The following is a 25529-nucleotide window of genomic DNA, read 5'->3' as shown; positions in this document are numbered from 1 at the left end:
GAGGTCATGTGGAGCATCTCTCTCTTTATATGGATAACTAGAAGCAAAGAGGAATCTGTCGTGATAACATGCAAATAAGTACGGTGCATTCATACGAGACCAAACGCTGAAGTAATAAAAAGGAAGGAAAACTACACAGCAGGACAGATATTTCCAGCATTAATGTAGCATTTTCACCTGCTGTGCAGACACAAATTCTGTGTACATGAATTAACACTTGCTCTTATTTGTTTTCTCACCTTCTTTATAGACTAGAAGCCTTGTGTGAGACTTTACTTTCAAGTAATATTAAGAAGCATCCATGGCTGCAAAGATTATTTCCATTTATTCATGTGAAAAATGGTGTTGTTCTGTGCACTTCCTGAGGGAAAAAATTTAAAGAGTTATGCCAAAAACTAAGAAGAAATGTCTGTTAGACTCTCAGCATTTTATCACCAAGATACCTTTAAAAAAAAATAAATCTTACATCCTCAGAATAGTCACCCAAATACCAATAATAAGGGCTAAATCAATTTAATCACAGAACTTCTGTACTTGCAAAGCTCAGCAGGAGCTCCTGGGCTTCATGAAGGTGGAGACTGGACTCTGGTTTCTTATCTTAATGTTTTATATTAACATTCTTTTAATATTAACACGAGCCTGAAAACGGCCCTGCATGTGCAGCTGGGTCACGTGCTCATTTCCATCAGCATTCCTCTTGCAACTAGTTGCTTGTAGATAAGATTTCTAAAATAATTGATATTTTCATGGAGCCAGCTATGTTTTAACATCGAAACCACACAAGGAGATGGCTCTCAGAAAAAAAAAATCATTACCTAAACAGGTAATTTTTACTGAATTCCTGAGGGGCTCCAGCACAGGAATTCCCTCAGCTGTGCAGTACCTTTGCTATCAGAACATACATGCATTGTACCTCACTCAGCCTGGCACATAAAATCCAAGTGTGTTCAAGTCTCTGGTGACAGAACAGTCCTGATTGCCTTTGTTCTGCTAATTAGCAGGGAAAAAACCCTTGGAATAAGTTTTTCCCAGTGAGTGCATTAGTGAACACACAGTGCAATAACACAGCACCACGAGAAACTCCTGTAACAGAGAATTCTGGCTTCCTGCTTTCTTAAGCCTGACACAAAGCTGGAATAATTAGGGTGATAAAGTCAAAGCAGCCCGAGTAAATTCAGCTAAATCTGGTATCACCACAGTTGGGACACTTATTTGCATGTTTAAATTACTCAAGTGACTCATTTTCTAATTTCCTTTTCAATTGCTGAATGCCCTACGTCTCAAACGAGTCCCTGGGGAGGAGAGGCTCAGTGCACAGTGTGTTAAACTTACAAACTTGTTATACTGCACAAGATTAGCATAATATTGCATATGCTATTCCTTATTTAATAAAAATTTAATTGTGCATATAATTTGATAATTCAATACCAATAATTTGTTTTACAAATCTAGAATGCACTCATTTGGTTTTTTCTTGGAAAAAAGTTACCTGTGAGGTTTCATGACTAAACATTCTCACCAGAACTCCCAGTTTTGCCATATTTTACCTGCAGCTTTCCTAAGCAGGACAAAGCTCAGACCCAGGGAAATGAAAGCCTTTTGTTGGCACTCAAATGTCCATAAATCCAGCCTCCTGGTCTTAGTGGGGAAGATACAGAACACTGAGGTTACAGTTCTTAATTAATGATGTCCTGATGATGCTCCTTGGGTGCATCTTGCACGCAAAGCCAAGGAATGGCCACGGAACGTCCTGACCGGGCCACTTTGCGGGCACTGGAGACAAAGTTCTCCAATACACACCCATGTTATGAGAGGATTTCAGTAACACACTGCAAACAGCCACTGAAAACATCTTGAAAAGCATTTGGAAAATCCCTGTAATTACATCATTCCCAATTAGTGTCCCTGGCAAATCAGCCTCTTGACTGGTTTGTTGACGTGCAATCTGGTTTTCCATATCCTGGGGGAAACAGTGATCTCGGGAACCTCCTAATGAGAGTAAAACTCACTCTACAGGGTCACAGCAATGACAAATTCATTCTCTTCTGTAGAAATTAGGAGAAAATACTTAGCTCATGTGTTCTATTGACACATTATTTCTTCCCTGTTTTCTAGCTTGGCTCCCTGGAGCTCATCCAAACCTCTAAAGACAACAGGGACCACTGGTAGCAGCTCTACCCCCTCCTTCTTGTGTTCCCCGTGGCAGCCCTGGAGATTTAACACCCACCCCCCTTCCCTCACCCAGCGTCATAGCAATGTATTTTAATCAAGAGTAATTACTCCACTAACAGAGGAATGCCAGAGGATGCATTTTTCCATTTAAAAAAAAAAAAGTCCTAATAAACATCCACCTCCATACAGGTGTTAAAACCATTAACCCACACACACATCTAAGCTGAGAGAGGAAAGGGTTCCTTTTTCTCACATGAAAACACTTTTCAGAGAAGGCAGTTTTTGCAGAGCTGTATTAACATTCTCCCACAAAGGTCAGTGCAGAACACCCCGGGATCTCCTGGAGCCTGCACTGGGAAACCCACTTTACATCTGCCGAGCCTATATGCAATCTCAGTGTAACATACAGGTGACCTTCCTAAGTTTCTCTACCTTCTCTAAATTTAAATTAATTGTATCATTTTATTTAAGTTTCCAACTTGCTGTGGTGTATTAGCATATTAAAATTAACTCTGCAGGCTGTAATCATTTTACCTTAATAAAACAAGTTACCAAGGCAAATTTGATAAAATTATAGTACCCCCTTGTGGTGTTACCTTCATACCCCAATAGAACATCTTTTAATACTATATTCCAAAAAAAAAAAAATCCTTTTTTATCAAGCTCAGTGGATAACTAATTAACCTTTTCTAGAATCCAACAGGAGCAAAGGGAAATTAAAGGGACTATCACTGGAATCTGAGAATGAATGAGCTAGAACACCACTTTTCACAATCAGGGAACCTTGCTGGGACAGCCTGGACACAATTGCCAACTATTTAAAGTCATAATATACCAAGTGAAACCCATGACCTTCCATTAGGACAGAAGTCAGGAAAAAAATTAACATCTCCTGTCCATGACAAATAGAGCTTTGTACAAACACAACTTCATACATTCCCCATATTTGGCTGCAAGGTAAGAATGGAAAAGAGAAAGCCTGGAAGAAATGCACCTAAGGAAATGTTACTCAGGGAAGAGAGGACCTCCTGCTTCACACACACATTAAGGATTTTACAACCAATTCACATGGACCTGCATGCACAGAACGTGTTCTGTGTCCCTCCCCAAAGCCCTGATACAGGAGCCCGGCTCCAACCGGACGGGTCTCCTTCTGCTGCAGCACTCAACTCTGCCTTTCCTTTTCCCACTGCCTCTCTGAAATTCCATGGAAGGACACTGTTGTTAAACAGCAGTGAGTGTTACTCTCCCAGCAGCGCACACTAATAATAATTCAGTGCAGTGTCACGGAAGGCTGTGAGCTCTTAGCTGAATTTATTTGAAAAATAAAGTTTGTTCTTTTTCTCCAAGATCTTTCTTTAAGCCAGCATGGAACTCTTGTAAAAGAAAACTGCCCCTAAGTACCAACTACCCAAGGAACAGCCTTTTTATTTTATTTTTTTATTCCTTGCTCACCATGACAACATAATAAATGAGCCCTGAGAGACTTGCAGTGCTTAACTATTTAAAATTGTGTATTTTATCTTTCACTGTAGGCTTCCAGACATAACATCCATGATCTATTTTTCAAACCCTCTTCAGTGTCTCCGAGTGAAATAAGCCAATTTTCACCTGCAATATGCAATGATCAGAAGGACACCTTGAGCAGGGACTCTGGTAACACTTTACAGAACTACTCTTACAGTATTTTTGTGATCCATTAATAATTACTTGCTCCTGTAAAAGAAAAGCAACAAGGCCACAGTTTCACCATCTGCTTTTTCCATTTTTGTTTGGAATTCTGCTGGATGGCTCTGTATTCTTTCATACATGACTAATAGGAAAGATACAAGACTAATAGGAAACACAACTGCAACTTCACTTAGGCTTGGTTTCAGTTAACAGATGGGCTTTAAACTATCCAACATAAAAGCATTCATTTCAGAAAAACTGACCCCAAAACTGCTTCATAAAATGAAGTATTTCCATTTTTTTTCCCTCAAAGCTTTAGGATCTTTCATGACACTACAGTATAAGAGGCCCCAGGGTTAAAAAAGAATAGCACACACACACACTTACAGTTTCTGACCTTAAATATCAGAGACTAAAGGTTTTGCAATAAAAGTATCAGCAGTAACATACACAGCTCTGCAAAAAGCCTCCTAGACCACAGCTTTTCTTGCTAAATTTCAAGTGCCAACATAAAATTATAGCAAAGAGATCTGCAAAATCCCTTTTTTGGGTCAACTGAAGCTCTAGTTTTCCAGCAGCCAGTACAGGAGTTGTGGTGGGAGTTTGTGGCTGTTGTAGCAGAGCTTCCCTCTGGCTAAGTAACTGCTCCCAGTCAGCCAAACAAACTCTGCGATGTCTCAGTCCCACCCTTTCCCAGGCACGAGGGCTGGGGGGCAGCAGCACCAGTCCTACTTCCACACTACTGAATGTACGACACAGTAAGTGCAAAGCTGGTCGTCCCACACACCCTGGACAGCTGGAAGAGCATTTACCCAAGATCAATAAACAGGTTTGGCAAGATCCCTGGAAGTGCCCAAGGCCAGTTTAGATGGGGCTTGGAGTAACCTGGTCTAGTGGAAGGTGTCCCTGCCATGGCACAGGTTATGGCAGCAGCCCCACTGAAACCAAAACGTTGCCAAAACTTCACACAGGTTTACATTCACAATTAAAGATAATCAGAATTATACTGGAAAGCACTTTTTGCAACGTGGTTCTCCTACTTCTGTCTCGGAGGTGCCCGTGCCACACCACCACGCACCTGAGTGTGACAGGGCTTCCCAGAACTTCCAGGCATAGCCCGTAGGTGGCGGCATTTTTATAGGGAAAAAACCAGAATTCCCTTTTTTCATTCTCACTGTGCAGTGGGATTGGAGCCCGTTGCTTACACGCAGAGACACCGACTCTGGCCAATAGTTCCTCCCCCAGCAGGGCTGGGCAGTGCCCACACAAACAGCAACATCTGGCTCGGGACAAGAAGCCCAACTTTTCTCTGCACACATGTTACAGAGCAGCCCCCCCAAAGTCACTCAAACACGAGCTTAGAAACAGAGGAAGCAAGGGAAGTTTTCCAAATCACACTGTACTCCATGAGCATGGCTCTTTATTTTAAATACATTTTATTACTTCCTAACCAGAACTCTTTCAGCTTTGCAGAGAGGTATAGAATCACCTTAAAAAAATAACAAAAAAAAGAACACCACACCAAACAAAACCCCTCAAACCATCTAGTTTGGAAAGTGCTGTTAAAAACTCCTACAAGAATCAACACTGGAGAAAACTTAGTGAATAAGCCAAAGTAGAAGCAAGTTCCTGTCTTTCAGACAGTGGGGTTTGCCAGATGCATCATCACATCTGCATGAGAGCAATTTTTCATTATTTATAAATGCGTTACAGGAACATGGCCAAGCTACAAGCCAAGGAGTCCAACACACATTTAAAAAAAAAACAAAAAAAACCAAAAAAACAAAACCCAGGGAATGTGTCTTGGTTATAGAACAAAAGAATTCATTTTATCACTTGGCTTTAGCGCTGCAGAAAATGGCTCCTGGTGCGCTGAACCCCGTGATGAATGTGCCCCCTCCAGATCTTTATTGCCCCTGTAAATCACCGCACTGACAGCACTTAATAAGAAAGCTTTGGAGTGGGTTTGAAGTTTTGCTTTGTACAAATAAAATCTCATATTAAAGAATTTGCTAGTCCTCAAGGTGTGGAAAAATGACTATGACTAGAACCTGTTGTGCTTGCTTTTTTTAACTGTTTGTTTCCACCATTTTTTTTTTAATCATTTTGTAGCGAAGGGACCAGAATAACATAAGGAAATCACTCTGTATTGAAATAGAAAATTAGAGTCGGGACTTAGTTATTAAAACCCCTTATTTCTGGTGTTTCTATGCCCTGTGATGTCTGGACAGGGCAACAAAATCAGATGCATAGAATATAAAACATGAAATACTTTCCATAGTTTGATATGACATGTTGACAATACCTCCAGCTTTTAACTAAAGAAATTGATGATTTGACATCCGAAGTTATCAAAACTCCACTGTTAGAGAAAGGGCAGGATTATCCCAGTCACCTGTTACAGGTACAAAAGGCCTTAAATCCCTTGGCAGAAACTACAGCAATATTCACAGATGGACCAGTTGTGGTCAGTAACATGAGTTCTACTTTATACACATATATTTAATTTTTTATATATATACATACACACACACACAGAGCTTTGGTCAAGCAACAGCACTCTATAAGGAAACAAAGAAATAAATTATTACTACAAAAATATGTAAAGCTTATATCAGCAAGCAAATAGATCTATTTATAATGGCAGATTTAATAATTTGCTTTAGAAATGACATTCTAGAACAGATATTTGGGGTAAATAATGGTTATTTGGAGGTGTTGAGAAGGAAACTGCAGTTTGGCTCAGGCCATCATGTACTGACAGTGTCAGCACGTCACTGAATGACACTTTAACCAAAATAAATCACAATTAATGTGATGGTGGCTTTCTGTTTTGCTTCCATGGCTTGCATTATCCTTGCTCAATTCCAGGCAGCACCGTTCCTTCTAAACTAGTTTATGGCACACCTTGGACAAGGAAATCTTAACAGGAAACTACAGTTATTTGGACAAAGCTAAACATATTTATAGGGAAATAAATATATTTCCTGTTCAAACTGGGAGCACAAAGGTATTATGTGCCAAACTATCAACAGGTCTGGAGAAAGCCCAGCTTCTCCTGATGGATTTAAACACATTTTAGAAGGCACCTCAAGAAAAATACACGTTAGTGGACATGGTGTCTAAGTGTTCAGTCCCAATCTAGGAAAAATTAAGTAAAGTTTTTCCTGAAAAACAAAACCAACCAGTATTAAAGGAGCACATTAATAAGTGTAATTTAGGATTAGGATCCAAAGTATCACCTATCAATATTTCCCAGCTCCATGGATTATTCTCCTGGATCTTTTTCTAACTCTCATCACTGGAAAAAACACAAAGGTGCCCCCTGTGTCACCAGTCAGAACAACCTGGCACTTGAGGAGAGTCTACAGCACCTAACCAAGGAAGAGAATCGGGGCAAAAGTGGATTCCAAAGAAAGTTTCAGGTTCCTCGTGTTCACTTGGTGCAAACAAACCTCCTTTTGCAGTGCATTCCTGGTACCCCCTGACCAGGACATAGACACAGCCACAGCCCCCTCCCCACTCCCCCTGGGGCTTATCAAGACACTCAGAGGCTGATTTAACACTTATAATGATTAATTTGATTTTTAAACTACTTTATGATGATTTATTCTTATTTTTCAAATTGGAAACCATTCTTAAACCTCTGAAAACAGTTCTGTGTAAGTTTGGGGGTTGTGTGGGGGTATCGGTTGGGGGTTTTTTAATAAAATTAAAGCCCAAGAATTACTGATGGAATCACTTGTTCCACTTAAAGAGCAAAATGCAGCTCCCTCCCTCCCTCCCTGCCCACACCAGGTGAGGTGCCGGTGCTCGTGTAGGGCAGAACCTCTCAGCTCTGGGTTCCAGCTCAGCACTCTGGAGCTGGATCATCCCTCAGTATTGATGTTTGCCACTCCACAGCTCAATCACCTCATTAGCTGCCTTTTATTGAGCACCAGCATTCATTACTTACTTTTCAATTCTTTGATTAAGCGCCGCATTGCCGGGATCCCCAGCCTGCATCTGCCAGCTGATTAGCTCAATAATTCTGATAATCTGCTCAGAGCTGGGAAGGGACTGAAATCCCTGGGAGCTGCCTCAATTTACTCCTTTTGTGCACAACATCAATACGCCCAACTCCCAGCAACACAATCCAGCAAATCAAACTTCAAACGCGCCAAGTTAGGGAGTTAATTTCAACGAAAAGCCACAGCAGGTCACTAAAATGCCCCGTAATTGTCTCTGGGTTGTGCTGTGGGATCCTCCCACGCCCTCCTGGCACGCTGTGAGTGCTGGAGGAGCCCGGAGCAGCCCTGGAGCGGGACTGTCCCACCCGGAGCAGGGGTGGCAGAGGTCAGCACAGCCCTGCCCACCGGCCCCAGCTCATCCCTCGTTGTCCCTCCAGCACTGCCCGACATGATTTAACAACTGTAATCCCTTATTTAACGATGTCAAAGGTTTTTAGGAAATTGACTGTATTTCACCAACGATATATTTCTTCTCGATGACAGAGTGGTTAAAATGATTTTTTAAACCAAGACAGCAAAATAAAGCAGTAATAAAATCAATAAAAGGTGCTTAAAACATTCCTTCTATTAGGTAATGGCATTTAAAATATCCGTAGCTTGTAATGGCACTTAGGATATGCCCGAAAATCAATGAGCTAAATTACTTATTGAACTAGTTAATTTGAACATTGAGTTTTATATGTATATTGATAAAACAAGCGACAAGAGCAGGGGTGTTCGAATCCCACGGTCAGATATCCCCCTCTGCTGGGAAAAAAAAACCTCTGGAAACTCCACCAGAGATTCTTTCTTTTTAAAGCAGCAACAGTAAAGGATGTAACGACTGAAAACTCCACAAGAGGTCTCAGATGCTGCAGGGCTTGTATATTAATGCTGCTTTTGCCTAAATCTGTGAAGTTTTAAGATGCTGAACAAAACCACAAAACTTTCAATTTCGCCCAAAATACCATTTGGTATTTCGAAATACCAAAATATTACCTATATATAGAAATATGCAAAAAATGTGGGGAAAGTGTAGAAAACAAGAGGTATCAATGCTTTAAAACTGTGAATTATCGTCAACAACTTTGATAATATTTTTCATATTAATAATTCCTCCATGTAGACTCAAGAGTAACAGCCCCAGGTAGTATTTTCTTGCAAGAAATAAAAGTATAAAAGACAAGTTCTGTGTCAGCTTCTGCTCTTGAGGTGCAAAAATCCTTCTCCAAAGTCTCACCTGAGCCTATGTCTCCTTTACACGGAGGAAACTTGGGAGGAAAAACCCTCACAAACTCCGAGAGGCTGAGGGATGACGGCTTTGCCTGACACGGACCCCTGGGAAGAAACCAAACACTTATAAAGATTTCTACCTATTTTCGCGGCCTTTTATCGCTGAGGCACCGGGGTCCCTGACGTCTCTGAGGCTCTGGGACGAGGGGCAGGAGGTGATGGAGCTTTTCCAGGCCGGGTCGCAGGGGCAGGAGCACACCTGGAAGGGGAGGATTAAACCTGGAATTGGCAGTTTTCTCTCTGTCAGGGGAGCAAATGGCTTTTGGGCCCCGCTGTTGTGTGGCAGGGCTGGGATTGCCACAGCACCATCCTGAGGGATTCCTCACTTTCTGAGAGGTCATGGAGACTCTTACACCTGGGAAAGGCAAAAGCATCCTAAAGTTCCACAGGAGGAGCCGAGGGGGCTGGGGAAGGCTGAGAGCCCCAAAAACACCGTCCTGGGGGGATTCTGGGGCCACTCAGGGGAGGGGAGGGGAGGGGAGAGGGAGGAAAGGGGGAAAAGGGGAGGAAATGGGAGGGGGAAAGAGCGGAAATATGGGAGAAAAAGTGGGAGGAAAGGAGGGAGAAGAAGGGGAACGGGGGAGATAAGGGGGAAAAGGAAGAGGGGGGGGAAGGGGAAGAGGGGAGGAAAGGGGAAAAAAGGGAGGAAAAAAGTAGGGGAAAAGAGGAAAACGGGAGGGAGGGAAAGGAAAAGGAGGAGAAAGAAGGGCGGAAGGTGGAGAGAAAGGGGAGGAAAGGGATATGAAAGGGAGAGAAAAAGGGGGGGGACAAACGGGGAGAAAAGGAAAAAGGGAAAGGGGAATGGAGGGGAAGGAATCCCAGCGCGCGGCCGGAGCCCTCAACCCAGGGCCGCCCCCTTCCCGCCCCTTCCCTCACCTCGGGGCGGGGCCACGGCGCTGCCCCAAGATGGCGGCAGAGCCTTCCCAAGATGGCGACCGACCTTCTCAAGATGGCGGCGGTACCCTCTCAAGATGGCGAGCGCACCTTCCCAAGATGGCGGCGGGCCCAGAGCCCTCCCCAAGATGGCGGCCCCGCCCCGCGCGGGGCAGGCTGGGCGCGGGGGGCGGGCTGAAGGCGCGGGGCTGCAGTCGGGCCTGGTGCGGGGTTGGGCCGAGCGGGACCGGCGGAGCGGGAGCTATGCCGGAGCTGGCCGTGGACAGGGTGGTCGTGCACCCGCTGGTGCTGCTCAGCGTCGTCGATCACTTCAACAGGTGCTGCCGGGCGGGAGCGGTGCCCCGGCGCTGAGTCACGGCCGGGCCGGGAGGGGAGCGGGGAGAGCAGGACCGTGAGGGGACCCGGGACCATGAGGGGACCCGGGGGAGCATGTGGGGACACAGGGCTGTCGGGGGCCCCTGGCCGGGCGAAACAAGGCTATCCCGGGCCGGGAGGGGAGTCGGGGGAGCGGGAGGGACCCAGGGCCCTGAGGAGACCCGGTGCCTCCGACTCCCCGGGTAATTCGGGCCTAATTCCGTTCCCTCGCGCCGGTGCCGAGCGGTTTTAATGTCAGAAAAAAAGCCCCAAATCTCCGGCGGTGGCCGAGCCGCGATGTGAGAGTGACACGGGATGAGGAGCCGGTCGCTGTTCACAGCCCCGTGTGGGGTCACGGCCCCCGTTGGTGACATCGGACCCTCCTCCCCTCCCCGGGGGACCGGGTTCGGTTCCGAGGGCACCGAAACTCCTTTTTCTGTCTGCAAAACACCATCAGTAATAAAACAACCACAACACCTTCTCTCCCAACACTCGCTGTTTACCCTGCGCACACGAGGCCCCGTTCCTTCCTTCACCTTTTTGAGGTAGGGACTGACAGTCTTTTGTCCATTTAGAATAGGAAAAGTGGGAAACCAGAAGCGAGTGGTCGGGGTGCTGCTGGGATCATGGCAGAAAAAGATCCTGGATGTGTCCAACAGTTTTGCAGGTGAGTTTGGGCGTCCTGTCCCTCCCAAACCCACTGAATTCTTTCGCAGGTAGATTGTGTTGGAGTTTTTGAGCCACCCTGGCAGAGCACAGATTGTTTCTTCCCTCTACAAATCAGCCCATATCCAACAACAAATACAAACGGCTTTCAAAAGCACTCCTAATTAAATCCCACTCTCCTCTGGCAGCCAAAAATAACCAAAACATAACATTTCAATAAACACATTCATTCTGGAAGTTGGATTCTTAAATCCTGATGTTTTGTTTTATTCCCAGTACCTTTTGATGAAGATGACAAGGATGATACTGTTTGGTTCCTAGACCACGACTATCTGGAGAACATGTATGGAATGTTTAAGAAGGTCAATGGTGAGTTGAGCTCTTCTGGCAGTCTGGGATATGCTCCAAAAAACTTTAGTGACTATGGAAAAGTGAATTCATATTAATCATAAAATCACAGAATCATTAAGGTTGGAAAAGACCTTTAAGATCACCCAGTCGAACTGCCAGCCCAGCACCAGCACTGTGTTCATCACTAAACCATGTCCCCAAGTGCCACATCCACATGTTTTTGAACACTTCCAGGGATGGGGACTTGCATCTCAGAAGTCCAAGCTGTCAGATCCTGATAGGTATAAAATTAATAATATTAATTAATAAAATTAAATATCCAGCTGAGTTCAGGAGCCTGGAGTGAAGTTATAGGTGTGGGCAGTGAGTGTGATTGGGGAGCTCTTGATCTCTGGCCAAGCCAGTGCCTTGTAATTAATTTCCCCCTCTTTACACAGATCAGACTTCACCCTCAATTTGCTGATCCAAATCTCTCTGCTGGGGTCTCCCCACAGTTCTGATTTTTAATCCTTTTTTGCTTTTGCTCAGCTAGAGAAAGAATTGTGGGGTGGTACCACACAGGCCCAAAACTGCACAAGAATGACATCGCCATCAATGAACTGATGAAGAGATACTGCCCCAACTCTGTAAGTGGGACCTGCTTTGGGGTTGTTTTTCTCTTACCCTAAAAGGGGCATCTGGGAACCCTTCGCCCCCACCCTTGTGGTGACACAACATAGTGGCTGTGAAGTGATTGTGGAAGTGGGATCAAGAGTCTTTGGACTCAAAGTCTTGTCTCAGTGCCCAAGTGAGCAGCCCCATGCCAGTGCTGAGGAGGGAAGTGCTGACTCGGGTATTTTTTCTCTACTCTGTGACTGAAATCCGGTTTTCCAAAGCATTTGCTCTCTCCCTCAGGTGCTGGTGATCATTGACGTGAAGCCAAAGGACCTGGGGCTGCCCACAGAAGCCTATATCTCTGTGGAAGAAGTTCATGATGTGAGTATTTACCATGTAAAATAAGAGAGTCACAGATGGGAGCACTTTTAGGATGTCACTTGTAGGTGTTGTTTGCCTGCATGTGTGCTCAGGTGTGTCCAGGTGTGCCCATTCTGCACCTGCCAGTGCTGAGGAGGTGGGTCAGGCTTGAGCAACACCAACTCATCACTTGCAGCCCCGTGCAGACAAACACCACCCCACAGTGAGTCAGCTGTAATTGTTTAATATAAATTAATTCTGGATGTATATAAAAAAATAGGGTCTTTTTGCCTTTCTGAGGCCTTTGCTATGGAGCAGAAGCTGCTCCCCCAAAATGCAATGAGGTTGGATCAGGGAAGAGAGAAGTAATTGTGATATTTAGTGAGAATTTCCATTTGTCCCACCCGGGCACAGACCAGCAAAATGCAGTAATTGGAAATTATCCAGAGCACAAGAAATTGCTGGGACAGTGGGTGACACTGATGAAATCAAGGAAACTCCAACTAGAGCCATTCCTCAGATTCCTTGTGGCCTGTCTGGAACTACTTTGCTGGTTTCATTAGTACAATCCCTCATGCTCTGGCTAAAATTCCACGTTCAATGATGTGTCTCCTGGCAGGATGGCACCCCGACCTCCAAGACCTTTGAGCACGTGACCAGTGAGATTGGAGCAGAGGAGGCCGAGGAAGTTGGGGTGGAACACCTGCTACGGTGAGTCTGGAGGTGTGGGGGAGCCCTGCGCTGTAGTGCCCTGCTCCATCCAGCTTCCTGGGGCTGGAAAAACATGGAGATTGTTAAACACAGTTCTGGGAGGTTCATTCCTGTCCTCTCTCTGCTGTGCTCACACTGCTCTGAGCTGGAAAGCTCTCAAGGGACTGTGCCCACATGCAGGGGAGGTTCTAATCCTGATTCTCTCTGGGTTCTAGGGACATCAAGGACACCACGGTGGGAACGCTGTCCCAGCGGATCACAAACCAGGTCCATGGCTTGAAGGGACTGAACTCCAAGCTTCTGGACATCAGGAGCTACCTAGAGAAAGTAGCCATGGGCAAACTGCCCATCAACCACCAGATCATCTACCACCTCCAGGACGTGTTCAACCTGCTCCCAGACGTGAACCTGCAGGAGTTTGTCAAGGCCTTCTACCTGAAGACCAACGATCAGATGGTGGTGGTGTACCTGGCCTCACTCATCCGCTCCGTTGTAGCCCTGCACAACCTCATCAACAACAAGATTGCCAACAGGGATGCAGAGAAGAAGGAAGGACAGGAAAAGGAAGAAAGTAAAAAGGAGAGGAAAGATGAAAAGGAGAAGGACAAGGAGAAGAGCGATGGCAAGAAAGAAGAGAAAAAGGAGAAAAAGTAAAAGGTGTAGGTTTTTTTATTTGTAAATTAAAAAAACTTGTAAACTAAGTCCCTCAGTGCTGGGGTGTTTTGTGCTTGCTCAGCACTCAGCTCTCTGCTGGTACTGGCTCTGTCCCTCCTCACCTGGCAGGGCAGCTCCCACCTGGGCAGGGACGGGGGGAAGCCTGGGGGAGGGTTTTTATTTGATTTGATTATACTTTTAGCACAGCACTTTTCTTTCCCCCAGTGCATCCTCAGGGGCTTTTTGCTCTCAGCTCACACCCACGGTTGGCTCTCAGTGCACACATCCCCATGTTCCAGGACTAATCCATCGCCATTAGCCAAGTTCGTGCACCACAGACATCCCTGTGTTTAACTGGCTCTTCTGTGCCCAAGGCCCCTGTGGGTGTGGCACAGGGGCACATCCTGCTGTCATGTCTCTGTGCCAGCAAGGCCCTGGCTGTGCTCCTGCCTGGGTGGCCCTGCACTCTCAACGATGCCCCAGCTGCTCCGGAGCTCGGTGGGGACAACACTGGTGGCCCTGTCACCCCTTGGCCAGGGCTGAGCAGCTTCCAGGGGTGCAGGTGCTGTGAGCCTGGGAGGTACCTGGGCTGTCAGTGCTGACAAAGCAACACACAGACGGAATCCACAGGATTCGTGACCCTGGTGCTGTGCTCCAGGCACCCATCATGGCCCTGGCCCTGCACAGACCCCCCTTGTGTGACACACGGCCCTGGGACACACACATGGATGTGGGACACACACAGAGATCCAGGACATGCACAAACCCAGGACACACACACACACACACACGGACTTGGGACACACAGACAGACCTGGGACACACACACGCAGATCCAGGACACGCACAAACCCAGGACACGTGCACACACGGATCCAGCACACACACAGACACAGGACACCCCCGGATGTGGGACTCGCACACCTCGGCAGCTGCTGATGGTTTATTGCACACGAAGCCGCGGCGGAGCAGGCGGTACCCTGCGGAACTGGCCGGTTTCCAGCCTGGAGCTGGTGCCATGTCCCATCTTCACAGGCTCCCAGCTGCCAGGGACACCAGCGCGCCAGGTCTGTCCCCTCCCCGCGCACACAGGGAAGGGGTGGTGGCAGAGGTAACATCCCGGTGGTCCTGCCCACGCTGCAGCTCCACGAGCTCCTGCCACCAGCCCAGCCAGCGACAGAGGGAACAGGGAGTTTGGGCAGAACCCACAATCAGAGCAAAGGCCGGCAGAGCCCCCAAGGCTGCTGTGGAGCACCAGCTCCGAGCAGAAACCATATCACTTAAATACAACTGCACAGGGGCTGTGGGCTGCAAATGGGGCATGTCACGGATATGAACAGCCAGGCCCTGGCTCTGGTGTGGGAAGGGGCCCTCCTGGTGCTCAGGTGGTACAAAGACCCCCTGAAGCATCAACTTGGGGAGTCCCTGTTACTTTTGCTGGGTGCAGGATAGGGCCCAAAAGTCAGTCCGAGAGCCATTTTCCCCTCTCACCTGCAGCTATTGAAATGCCATGAAAAGGCAGAAAACATGAGGGGAGAACAAAAGCCTGTGCCAAAAGCAGATCTCACGTAACGGTGTCTGCGAGGGGGGCCCAGGGAGCCTCCGTGCCCCCTGTGCTGCCCCCCAGGGCCCAACCTTTGCCCTGTCCCCTCCGTACCAGCCTGTGCCCCTCAGGAGCCGAGCGCTTGCATCCACCTCTCCATCACACCTTGGATTTCCTTAGGGAGGGAAACACAACCCTGCTTCCCCCAGGGCTGTGTCAGTGCAGATCTTGCCCGGGAACAAGAGCAACAGTGTCTGCAGGAGAGGGCTCGGCCTGGGCTCTGCGGCGCCGGCTGGCAGCGCTCCGGGGCCCTCCCACCCCGGGAAAGCACCAAAGCTCCATCACTCCTGTCCAAATCCTTCCGTCTCCTCGATGGCGTAAAGCAGCTTCTCCTTCAGCTGTTCGTAGCTCTTGTAGGGAGGGAGATCCAGGCGGTTGAAGCTGGGGACAGAGCAGGGGCTGTCAGGGGCCATGATCCCGAGCCCCCTCCCCATGGCAGGGTCCTTCCAGTGCAGTGAAAGGCACGGCCAAGAACGGGAGCTACATCCCATGGGATGGGGAGCACCCAGGGACCTGTGCAGCCCCGCAGAGCCGTGTCCCTGCATGCTCCTGCCAGGCCAAGGGGCAGTGACTTACCACGTGTGGCTCCGCGGCAGCCACGTCTCTTTGCCAACTTTATCAATGCAGAATTTCTGGGGCCCATTGCTGCCTGTTAATGGCAAGCACAGCAAAGCTCATTAAACGACCAGGAGCTGAAAAAGAAATCCCCTCCCACGCACTGTCAGCCACCAGATCCACCATTACATCCCTGAGATCCCAGAGACACATGGGGCATAAATCCATAAAACCACTGGCTGTTTGCAGAGAGGATGTACAAAAACCAAAGGAGAAAGCAAAATGCAGATTCACAGCACAGATGGGCAGCAGCACCACCTCTGAGCACCGTGGCTTCATAGTAAGTGCTCAAACCTATTTATCTGTAGACTCTCAGGATTGTGTCTGTCTACCCGAGACTTTTAAAGGACCTGGCTCAGGAAGTCTGATTCACCAAGGTGGCTTTTTAACAGATTGGGAATCGTGGAGAGGTACCAAGGGGGTGGAAAAAGCTAATATTCCAGCAAGAATAACCGAGTGGGTTAAGCGAGCTGGTGAGCTGAACACACATGCCAAGAAAGTCAGGGAAAGGCTGGTACAGGCCCCAAAAAGCAGCAAATTAGAGGATGAGAGTGGAATAATGCCATACTGTGGTTTTCTGGGAAAGAGGTTTTGTCACAGGAGAATCAAAATTAAATCAGAAATCCAATCTCATTCAGAACGAGATTACAAACCAGCCTGACAAAGTTAACCATGGCAGCACCAGTCACAGCCAAGGAATGTATCTGGGAATGGCACAACACCAGGTTGGATCACTGCACTCAGGCCTTGGAGCTGCTTCACTGCCCACATGCTGCCATGTGCTCTGTGCTGGGGACAGGGACAGACCGGTCCCTCCCCGGGACCCCCCCCCAGGCTGAGACCCCAAACGCACCGATGAGCTCCGCGAAGCCCCCGACAGGCAGGCGGCAGGTCCCCGTCACGAACTGCAGCAGCCGGATCCTCTTCTCATTGTCCATCTCTTTAACCACCTATGACAGCACATGGCAGGTGATGGGAATCCCTGTGATCTCTGAGCCCACAGTCCAGCCTGGGGCTCTGTCCTGCAGCACAGCTCCTGCCACAGACACCCCGTGCCCTCAGCCAAGCTCAGACCATGCTGGTGGTGGAACTGACCTGCCAGAACCACTGGATCTGTTTGCTGTTCTTGGTGTAGTGCCTGTAGATGGTATTCTTCTGCCAGTCGTTCATGTCGATCTCCTGCATCCCACACAGCATCAGCTGGGGACAAAGGACAGTCAGCAGTGGATGCACATGGGGCCCTGCACCCAAGCTTTGAGAACCGACCCCTCCAGTGCTGGGCTTCGCCCAGCACAGGCACCAGCACTGAGGTGTCTGGGAGAAATTCCTCACCTCCAATGAGACGTTTTCTTGCTAACGGACCCAAGGAACCACCCGCAGACCCAACACCTGGGGCTGTTCTCCCGTCAGCAGAGCCAACAGGCACGAGGTGTGAGCAGAGTCACCGTGTGCCATTCTATGTCCACGTCCCCATCCCAGGTGCCAGCTCACCTCCAGCTCCTTCTCGTCGAAGTACCGCAGCCACTCCAGCGGCACCACCTCGTTGAAGCCGTCCAAGAATGCCTTGGTTTGCTCCTCCACGCCCCTCGTGAACCTCCAGTCCGTCAGCAGCCTGGGAAAGCAGGGGAGTGGGCACAGAGCCAGCACTGCTGGCACAGCACAGGTAACCCCCACCTTCCCTCTCACCCACAGGGAGGGCCCCAGGAACATGGGGAAGGGGAGAGGATCTTCCTCAAATCACCAGGGCCGCCCTCAATTGCCACTAGTGGGTTTCTCTCTCTGCCCCCAAGCTTAGAAGCAGCATCAGCCCCGAGCACAGCCCAGCACCTCTGGGAGGTCCAGGGGTGCAAAACATATGCCCCGCCCCGTGCCTGGCCCTGGCAGCCCCAGGCAGACCCCAGGCAGGAAGGGTGAGCAGCCATGGGACAGCAGAGCAGCCTCACCCTCTCTCCCCTCTCCTCTTTCCTGAAAGTCCTGGCAGCTACCCAGCCCACAGCAATCCAGACCGCAGCAGAGCCCAGCCAACAGCGCCAGCCCGGACTTGTCACAGGCCACGTAGCCCAGGGAAGCGGCCACGTCCCAAGCCTCACATTCCCACTCCTGCAGCCGGCAGGGGTGGGCACCCAGTGGGACCCTCGAGCTGGCCACTCACATGATGTACTCCTCCTTGTTCTCCTCTGTCACCCGGATGCTCTCACCACCCTCCTTCAGCTCGTGGGTGGTCACCTTGCCCAGGATCTCCATGTCCTGGATGAAGTACAGCTCCAGGCCGCACTCCTCCAGGCTGTTCTCCCTGTGTAGGGACATGGGGATGTGGTTTCTGACGGAGGCACTGGCAACAGCAGTGAGGGGCCATGGGGAGAGCTTTGCCTGCCCAGAGCGGGACAGGAGGGAGCACAGGGCACTCACTTGGTCCAGACAATGGAGTTGTAGAACTCGGGGTCGATGGACTCCAGGTCCTTCAGCGTCGGCCGCTTGTTGAGCATCCTCTTGTAGAAAGGCAGCGTGAAGCCGGTGTCGATGAACTTCCCGTGATACAAAGCCTGGGGCAGGGGGTGACACCGGGTTATGGGGACTCCAGGAAGGACTCATGGGGCGAGACGATGCTCCATCCTGGGGCAGCTACGGGGCCAAAGGGAACCATTCCCCGGTTCCTGAGCTGTGGCCTCACTCCCAGCTGGCACACACGGTGGGGAGGAGTGGCCTGCCCCCAGCAGCGCTGCCTGGGGCAGGTGGGTTCACAGCACCTCTCCCCCCCACCTCGAATTCCACCCCCTCTCCCTCTCCACTCACAGCTCTATTGAGTACTTGTTTAAACAGAGCTGTGCTGCGGCTTCCCTGAATCCCTGGCTTCCAGGAGCCCCGAGGCAAAGGCAGCCAAAAATAATGCAGACGCTTGTCTAGAACGGCCCAGCGGTGAGTAATAGTCTGGGGTTTTATTGGTGTCCTGCGAGGCGGGGCAGGGCAGGGCAGGACAGCGGGGCCGGAGCCGTCTCCACGCACACCCCGCAGGGCTGAGGGCCAGGGACCCTTCCCCAGGCTCAGGGACCCTGAGAGCCCCCCTGGCAGCCCAGGGCTGGGCAAACCACGGCACTTGGTTGGCCTTGGGGAATCCGAGACAAATGGGAGGAGCTGCGCTGGAGCTTGGGCAGCTGGAAAATCTCACACTGCTGGGGCTAAAAATAGTCCCTTGAGCTGCAGACCCGACAGCACCTGGGGTGGCAGCCAAAGACCTGGAGCCATCCATTCCCGCCACACAGACCCTGGGAAACCAGGTCTCCTCTGGCCCCACAGTCATTCCCTGGATTTAAATTGCATCACCCCACAGCAGCCCCTCAAAGGCCCATTTCCCACAGACCTACACCTGGGTGAGAAAGGGCTCATGAAGGGCAACAGTGCTGAGCCCAGCACAGACCTGGCACATGGAGCTGCCCCTCACCCTGCTGCCCACCCCTGTCCCCTGCCCAGTCCCTGCTCCGTGGGGGGGACACAGAACCCCCCAGTGCCACCCCCAGGTGCTCACCATGGCGATGAAGCGGCCGATGAAGCGGAAGTAGGTGAGGTGGTCGGGGTTGATGGAGGAGGCCGGGTTGATCTGCAGGCAGTAGTTGTTCTTGCCTGCGTACTCGAAGAGGCAGTACATGGGGTTGAGCACCTCGTGGGACAGGAGGAAGAACCATTCCCTGGGATGAGACAAGGGGAATGCGGTGACAGGCGGCTTGGGGAGGGGACAGCGTGTGCCCCTGCACACACCTGCACATACCAGTGCCCACCTCCTCAGGGTGCTGGGGCAGGCATTGGGCCCTGGCGTGACTGGGCAAGGGTATCCCCTGCCCTGGGTGCTGTGCAGGGCTTGTGAAGCATTTCAGGAGACACCACTTTGCCAGAAGCCCCACTCAGAGCATCAGGGCAGTACCATACGCTCCATCCCACCCAGACTGTTACACACATACACACACCACCCCTGCTGTGCACTGAGTGTCCCACACAGGCTGCCCCAGGAAACCCATGCCAAGCTCAGAGCAGCGTGACAGTCCTGGCTTTGCTCCCCCGGCCGTGCAGGGATTCAGGAATCCTTGGATGCGGAGGCAGCCCCGGCATCCCGTCCGTGGTTCTACCCTGTGGTAGAACAGCATGACGTAACCTACCATAGGGTAAAACCACTGGCAGGACACGGAGAGAGCGGAGAGCAGGAGCCCCTGCACCAGAGCCGGGGGCAGCACCACACCAAGGACAGCGGGGGGAGCAGGGCAGGGGAAGCACCAGCCCAGTGTGAGGGAGTGAGCCAGAGAGGGCTCATGGGGACACAGGTCCCGCCTCTAGCCGAGGCACAGCCCATGCCCTGTGGTAATACCATCCCAGGGGCAGCAGTGAGGCTGCAACAACCACGTCACAGCCTGTCTGCCCTGGCACACACCGACTGTCCTGGGAACACCAAGACATGTTGGCTGTGGGGAGAAGAGGCCACTCAACCCATCACCCCCACACCTGCAGCCTGTGTGGAAAGCAGGAGACTTCAGACAGGTCCCCCAGGGCTCTCAGTGCCAGGGACAGGCTGGTGCGATGCTTTCAGAGTGTTCTGCCATTCCAAAAACTCAGTTTCCCACTTGAACACCCCTAAACTCCTCTGCCTGTGGGCTGGGACCCCAAGTGCAGCTGCCCTGTGCCTGCACTGCCCTCATGGACTCATGGTACAGGCAGGGTACGGCTCCATGGCCTGGCACACCGGCGCTCACCTGGCGATGCCACCGTAGTCCAGGCCCTCCTCCCCGCGCATGATGATGTACAGCCGGCGCCGCAGGTCATACGGCTTCATGTTCATGATCTGGGGACGAGCAGGGCAGTGTCACCACAGCTGGGGCCAAGGCCAGGGCCAGCCCCACACCTGACCAGCTCTGCAGCCCCAGCACCTCCTCACCTGCTGGAAGGAGTCCTCGAAGAGTGTCTGTCGGGACACGCTGATCTTCACATGGCTGGGCAGCGCGTTTGACTGCGGGCAAGGCAGAGGCATGAGGCTGTGTGAGGCTGGCACAGCTGCTCTCCTCGCCCACACCTACCCACGGGCTCAGGGCACCCACCACGACCCACTCAACCCTGCAGCCGCCGGATCCTCCAGGTACTGCACTCACGTGGCAGAGGAAGCGGAACTGGTGGTACTTCCAGCGAAAGCTCCGGTCATACGCCCCTGGCGAGCCGCCATGCTTGCTCCTGCAAAACCAGCACAGGCCACAGTCAGCACCCCCTGCCCTGAGCACCTTTATGTCAAACCCCAGTGTGGTCCCCAGACCCCCCGAGTGGGGCTTACCCAGACTCAAAGCCCGGGCGCGGGTCCTTGAAGGTGGTGGTGCGGGTGTTGTGGTCCACAAAGTACCGCACGCTCTCATTCGTGTATTTCATCTCCCACCCGGGCGGCAGCGGCGGCTCCTGGATCATCCTGTTGGCAAGGAAGGGGTCAGCAGGCAGCCCCTCAAGCATCTCCCCCCTGAACTACAGCACTTGAGGACCAGATGCAGCCAGCAGCACCATGCCAGGCAAAAGGAAGGATTCATGGCATGGGATTGGCACTGGTCTGCAGCCCGAGAGAGGAGCCCTGCCTGGGCAGCACTCTGGCCATGGCCAGGGCACTGGTAGGGCTTCACTCCCCATCTGTGGGAGACGTGGCCTCAGTTGAGGCCTGGGCCAGGTCCCTGGAGAACCTCACCTTCCAAAACCATGCGCTCCCTCCCCACTCCCCCCACAGCTCCTACCCCTGTGTGCGAGGGTCTTCCCACTGTGTGGTCCGGGTGTTGTGGTTCACGTAATACACTCGCCCATTGTCCTGTCTCTTCTCTAGGAGAAAAGGGAGAGGAAGCGTCAGCTGGAGTCCCAGGAACAGCCATCCCCTTCACAGGACGTTTGTCACCCTATCTCACCTCCCCAGCTCACTTGGAAAAGGCAGGATAAACCCTACATTCCTTCCACATGCCCAAGCTGCCTTATTCCAGGAATGCCAGTGTGCAGGAGGTGCCAGGGCAGAGGCCAGCTCTCCCAGTGGGATGCCAGGCTGGCACAGGGGGTGTGTTCACCACACACCTTGGTGGCACATGCAGCCTCCTCGGACATGCACCAGCACCCTTCCATGTGGATCCACAGGTGCTTTCCCAAACTCCCTGCATGGCCCTGCTGCTGGTGCCTGGCTTGTGCACTGCACACGTGTGTGAACACACACACCCTCTCCTTGTGCTGCACACAGGCACAAAACAGCTCCCCACACACCAGCCCCTCTGTATCTGCAGCCTCACACACTTCCCCAGGCACCCCTTCCCAACACTTCCAGCACTATTTGCACACTTGGAATGGTGAAAGCCTCCCAGTCGTGGCTGGGCACCACATGCCCTGGCCCAGTGGTGATCCTGCACCCACACCTGGTGATCCTGCAGCCCTTCATCCCACCTGCCCACACCACCCCCTACACACACTCACAGCCTCCCCACCACTGCGTTCCCCACACCTCCTCCTCCAGGTGCTGCGTCACTCCCACAGCTCGGCCCCGCTCCATGAGGGCAGGGACACGCTGCACGCACACTCCTGTCACCTCCCTGTCACCTTCCAGCCACCACCACCCCCTCGCTCTGTATCACTCCCAGACTGTGGCTCTGGCAGACCTCACGACCAGGACTGCATCCATCCTGGGGAACCCACTGACCCCATGGACCTCATCCATCCCAGGGACTCCATCCATTCCAGGGACCCCCACCCCAGGGTGCTCAGCCCCATGCAGCCTCTCCAGCTGACACTGGGATGGGTCCCTTCTCCTCGCTGATGGGAGGTGGGACACCCAGCAAGGGCTCCAGCACTGCCCCCATGGAGACCCTGCCCTTGGGGACCCCCTGAGCAGTATGGGCCCCTCTGTCCTGCTCCAAGCTCCCACAGTTTTAACCCCTCTACTGCCCTCCCTGGCACAGCACAGCCCAGCTGCACCCACAAGCATCCCAGCCTGCCCTCTCCAGGGATGCTCTCGCCATGGAGGGGGTCTCTCTGCCCTGGGGGTGGCACAGGGACATTTCTAAATGTCCTGGCACACAATGTTTGGGCCATGGGGGAACAGCCAGCCCTGCTCCTGCCAGCTCCCAGCCCTGCTACAGACCAGGGCAGAGCATCCCAGGAAACAGCACAGCAACAGGATGGATCCCTGCCTGTCTGGGGACAAGGAGCTGGATCCTAAACCTCTCCCACCATCCAAAGAACAATCACAAGCACTTCTGCATTCAGCAGCTGAGAGAGGCTGGGAACTCCTCCAGGAAAAGGGGAAAAAAGGGGGAAAAAAGCTGGATTTCAAATCAGAGACTGTGCTAATCACAGGCAGACTCAGCCCCACGTGCAGCCGAGCACGGGGAGCGCTGGTTCCCAACCACCCTTCCCAACCACACCAGGGATGGGAGCGAGGGAGCGCTGACAGCACCGTGCTCCCGCAGGAGTGATCCGAGTGTCCCCATCCGAGTGTCCTCACTGGGGCCAGGCAGGTGAGGCAGCTCAGTACTTACCCCAGCCGGGAGGAAGCGGCCCGAGAGGATCATTGTCAGATGGGGCGCCGGAGGACTAGAGTTAACAGAGAAGGCAAAAACATGGAATAAAACCCCGGGCAGGGAGGCTGGGAAGAGTAGAATGCTGAGGCGAGCTGGCCAGCCTCGCTCCCACTCACCTCCCCTTGGCCCTCAGCTCCCAGGGAACTAAAAAAAACTTGCACATTCAAGGGGGGCTAAAAAAGGAAAAAAAAAAAAAAAAAAAAAGCCCAAACCAAGCAGGGCTGGGGCAGCCAAGGGGCGTCGGGGCAGGGGCTGTGCCCGCCGAGGGCAGCGGGACGGCCCGGAGGGGTCCAGATGTGCGCGGCTGCTCAGCTCCCGCCGTCCCCTCCAGATACACCTCCAGCCTCCTCCAAGAACCACACACAAGAGGGGAAAAAATATCGCAGGCCTTTCCAATGAAATCATTCCCACAAGCGCTGTCCACGCCCCGCGCTTCCTGGCGGGATGGCGGCCCCCTCCTCCAAGCGCGGGCCGGGCGCGGGGTGCGGGATGCACTGAGCCCGCATTCATCCCGCGCACACGGGCGGCCCCGCGCCCCCCGCCCCCGCAGCCCCGCACAAAGCCTCTTTCTCCTGCCCTGGGCCGGGCAGGGCCGGCGGCCGCACCCAGACCCTCCCGGGGGTGTCCCGGCGTCCTGCCCCGGTGGGTGCCAGCCCCCCGGCCCCAGCTCCGCTGGGGTCCCCGGGGATGGAGGCACAGCCCCACAGTGGGGGCTCAGGAGAGCAGGAGGCCTGAAAGTGCTTTTAATGGTTAAATAAGAAACGTATCATTACTCAAAAGGCATTTTCACCTCCCAAAACCCAGCTGCCGGAGGGGGGCCGTGTCCCAACCCACCGCACCAGGATGGATCGGAGTCGGCCTGGGCTCAGGGAATGCCACCCGCAGCCAGACCCAGCCCTCCCGCCTGAAAACAGGGACAAGCCCCACTCCAAGAGAGACACCAAAACTCGAGGCACCTCATGGCAGCCCAGGACCCCAGGGATATCCTAGGGCATGTCAGGGACAGCGCTGGTGCAGTGTGTGCCCCTCCAAGCTGTGTGTCCCATACCCAACCCCATGTGCCAGGACTGGGGGCAGAAGGCACTGCCTGGCACAGCTGGCAGACTTCGGGTTTGGGGCAGAGTCTGCTCCCTCCCTGCTGGGACAGGCTGCCCACACGCGCAGCCGAGTCACGTCCAGAGGTACCACCTCATTGGGACCTAAAAATAGCTAATTAAAACTAACAGGACAGAGCTCTGGGCAGCTCCTGCAGCTCCCCACATTCCTGGGGAACAACCTGGGCCCCCATGCCAGAGACCCTTCCGTGCAAGGGATGTGGCACGGGGGTGCCTGCTGGGCCAGTGGTCCCTGGCTGCACCCTGGCCCCCCGAACTGTGCCTTCCCGAGGCTCTGCCTCACTGCTCCTCACCTTCTCACCATCCTCTCTGGCAAAGGGGGCACAGGGGGGCAAGTGAAACAGAGAGCCCCCGCAAGGCAGGAGGCAGAGCAGGAGCCATCACTGCTGGCAGGAGAGCTTGAAACAAAAAGTACAATCGTTTCATCAGGCTAAATTTGGAGCTTGAGTCCCTCCCTCAGCACTCCACAGAGCCCAGCCAGGGCGTCACTCAGCGCTGGAGCAGCTCCAAGGCTGGTGCTGGCAGGGAGTGAGTGACAGCCCTGGAGCCCCGCTGGCCACGGTGGAACCCTCTCCCACAGCCCCCACCTCCACTGAGGTCCTGTGAACTGTGTGTGGGGAGCATGGGCAGGCAGAGGCAGCAGTCATGGGGGTCCATCTCCCGCTGTAAGGCTTGGAAGGGCTGGTGAGGCACCCAGGGAGGGACAGGCAGGGGGAGGAGAGGGGCTGAGCAGCTCCCACAGCCCCAGGAGCGGCCCTGGTTGTGTCTCATGCAGAATGGACTTTGCACTGCCTGCACCCTCTCCCAGAGAGCTCCTCCTGGAGCCCTGAGCTCACTCTAGTCCCAGCTGGGACTCCTGGCTTTCTCTGAGCAGCTAAGCACTGATGAGAGGTTGGTCCCTCTGCTCTGCCCACCTGCCCTC

General features: G+C 52.3%; 3 protein-coding genes across 18 annotated transcripts in view; 1 reads left to right on the top strand and 2 right to left on the bottom strand.

The window, feature by feature from the left end:
- ZFHX3 (zinc finger homeobox 3) overlaps positions 1-10075 on the bottom strand; it is a 514090-nt gene extending 504015 nt beyond the window's left edge. For 7 of the 15 annotated variants that reach the window (XM_064670430.1, XM_064670429.1, XM_064670449.1 and 4 more), the window contains exons 1-3: positions 9452-9970; positions 9206-9324; positions 240-361 (exon numbers count right to left, since the gene is read on the bottom strand). The gene's annotated coding sequence lies outside the window, so the exon portion shown is untranslated. Of the gene's footprint in view, positions 1-239; positions 362-9072; positions 9154-9205; positions 9325-9451; positions 9971-10001 lie in introns of those variants that run through there. The other 8 variants (XM_064670432.1, XM_064670435.1, XM_064670439.1 and 5 more) reach the window with 4 other exon arrangements.
- An 80-nt stretch (positions 10076-10155) lies between these two features.
- On the top strand, positions 10156-13756 carry PSMD7 (proteasome 26S subunit, non-ATPase 7). The gene is made up of 7 exons (XM_064670505.1): positions 10156-10336; positions 10949-11040; positions 11316-11408; positions 11919-12016; positions 12285-12365; positions 12964-13055; positions 13271-13756. The coding sequence occupies exons 1-7, from the start codon at positions 10263-10265 to the stop codon at positions 13707-13709; spliced, it is 969 nt and encodes a 322-aa protein (XP_064526575.1). The 5' UTR covers positions 10156-10262; the 3' UTR covers positions 13710-13756.
- Positions 13757-14637: 881 nt separating this feature from the next.
- The window catches only part of WWP2 (WW domain containing E3 ubiquitin protein ligase 2), a 42866-nt gene continuing 31974 nt past the window's right edge, over positions 14638-25529 (bottom strand). For both annotated transcript variants that reach the window (XM_064670470.1, XM_064670471.1), the window contains 14 exons: positions 23451-23505; positions 21675-21756; positions 21233-21361; positions 21057-21135; positions 20846-20917; positions 20664-20752; positions 19451-19610; positions 18337-18470; positions 18080-18220; positions 17419-17539; positions 17023-17127; positions 16781-16877; positions 15889-15961; positions 14638-15693 (listed from right to left, as the gene is read on the bottom strand). In XM_064670470.1, coding sequence (XP_064526540.1) covers positions 15594-15693; positions 15889-15961; positions 16781-16877; positions 17023-17127; positions 17419-17539; positions 18080-18220; positions 18337-18470; positions 19451-19610; positions 20664-20752; positions 20846-20917; positions 21057-21135; positions 21233-21361; positions 21675-21756; positions 23451-23505 — 1437 coding nt within the window. In that variant the 3' untranslated portion in view covers positions 14638-15593. The remainder of the gene's footprint in view (positions 15694-15888; positions 15962-16780; positions 16878-17022; positions 17128-17418; positions 17540-18079; positions 18221-18336; positions 18471-19450; positions 19611-20663; positions 20753-20845; positions 20918-21056; positions 21136-21232; positions 21362-21674; positions 21757-23450; positions 23506-25529) is intronic.

This window comes from Pseudopipra pipra, chromosome 14 (genome assembly GCF_036250125.1).
Source record: "Pseudopipra pipra isolate bDixPip1 chromosome 14, bDixPip1.hap1, whole genome shotgun sequence".
NCBI lineage: Eukaryota > Metazoa > Chordata > Aves > Passeriformes > Pipridae > Pseudopipra > Pseudopipra pipra.
This window is presented reverse-complemented; position numbering and strand designations above follow the sequence as displayed.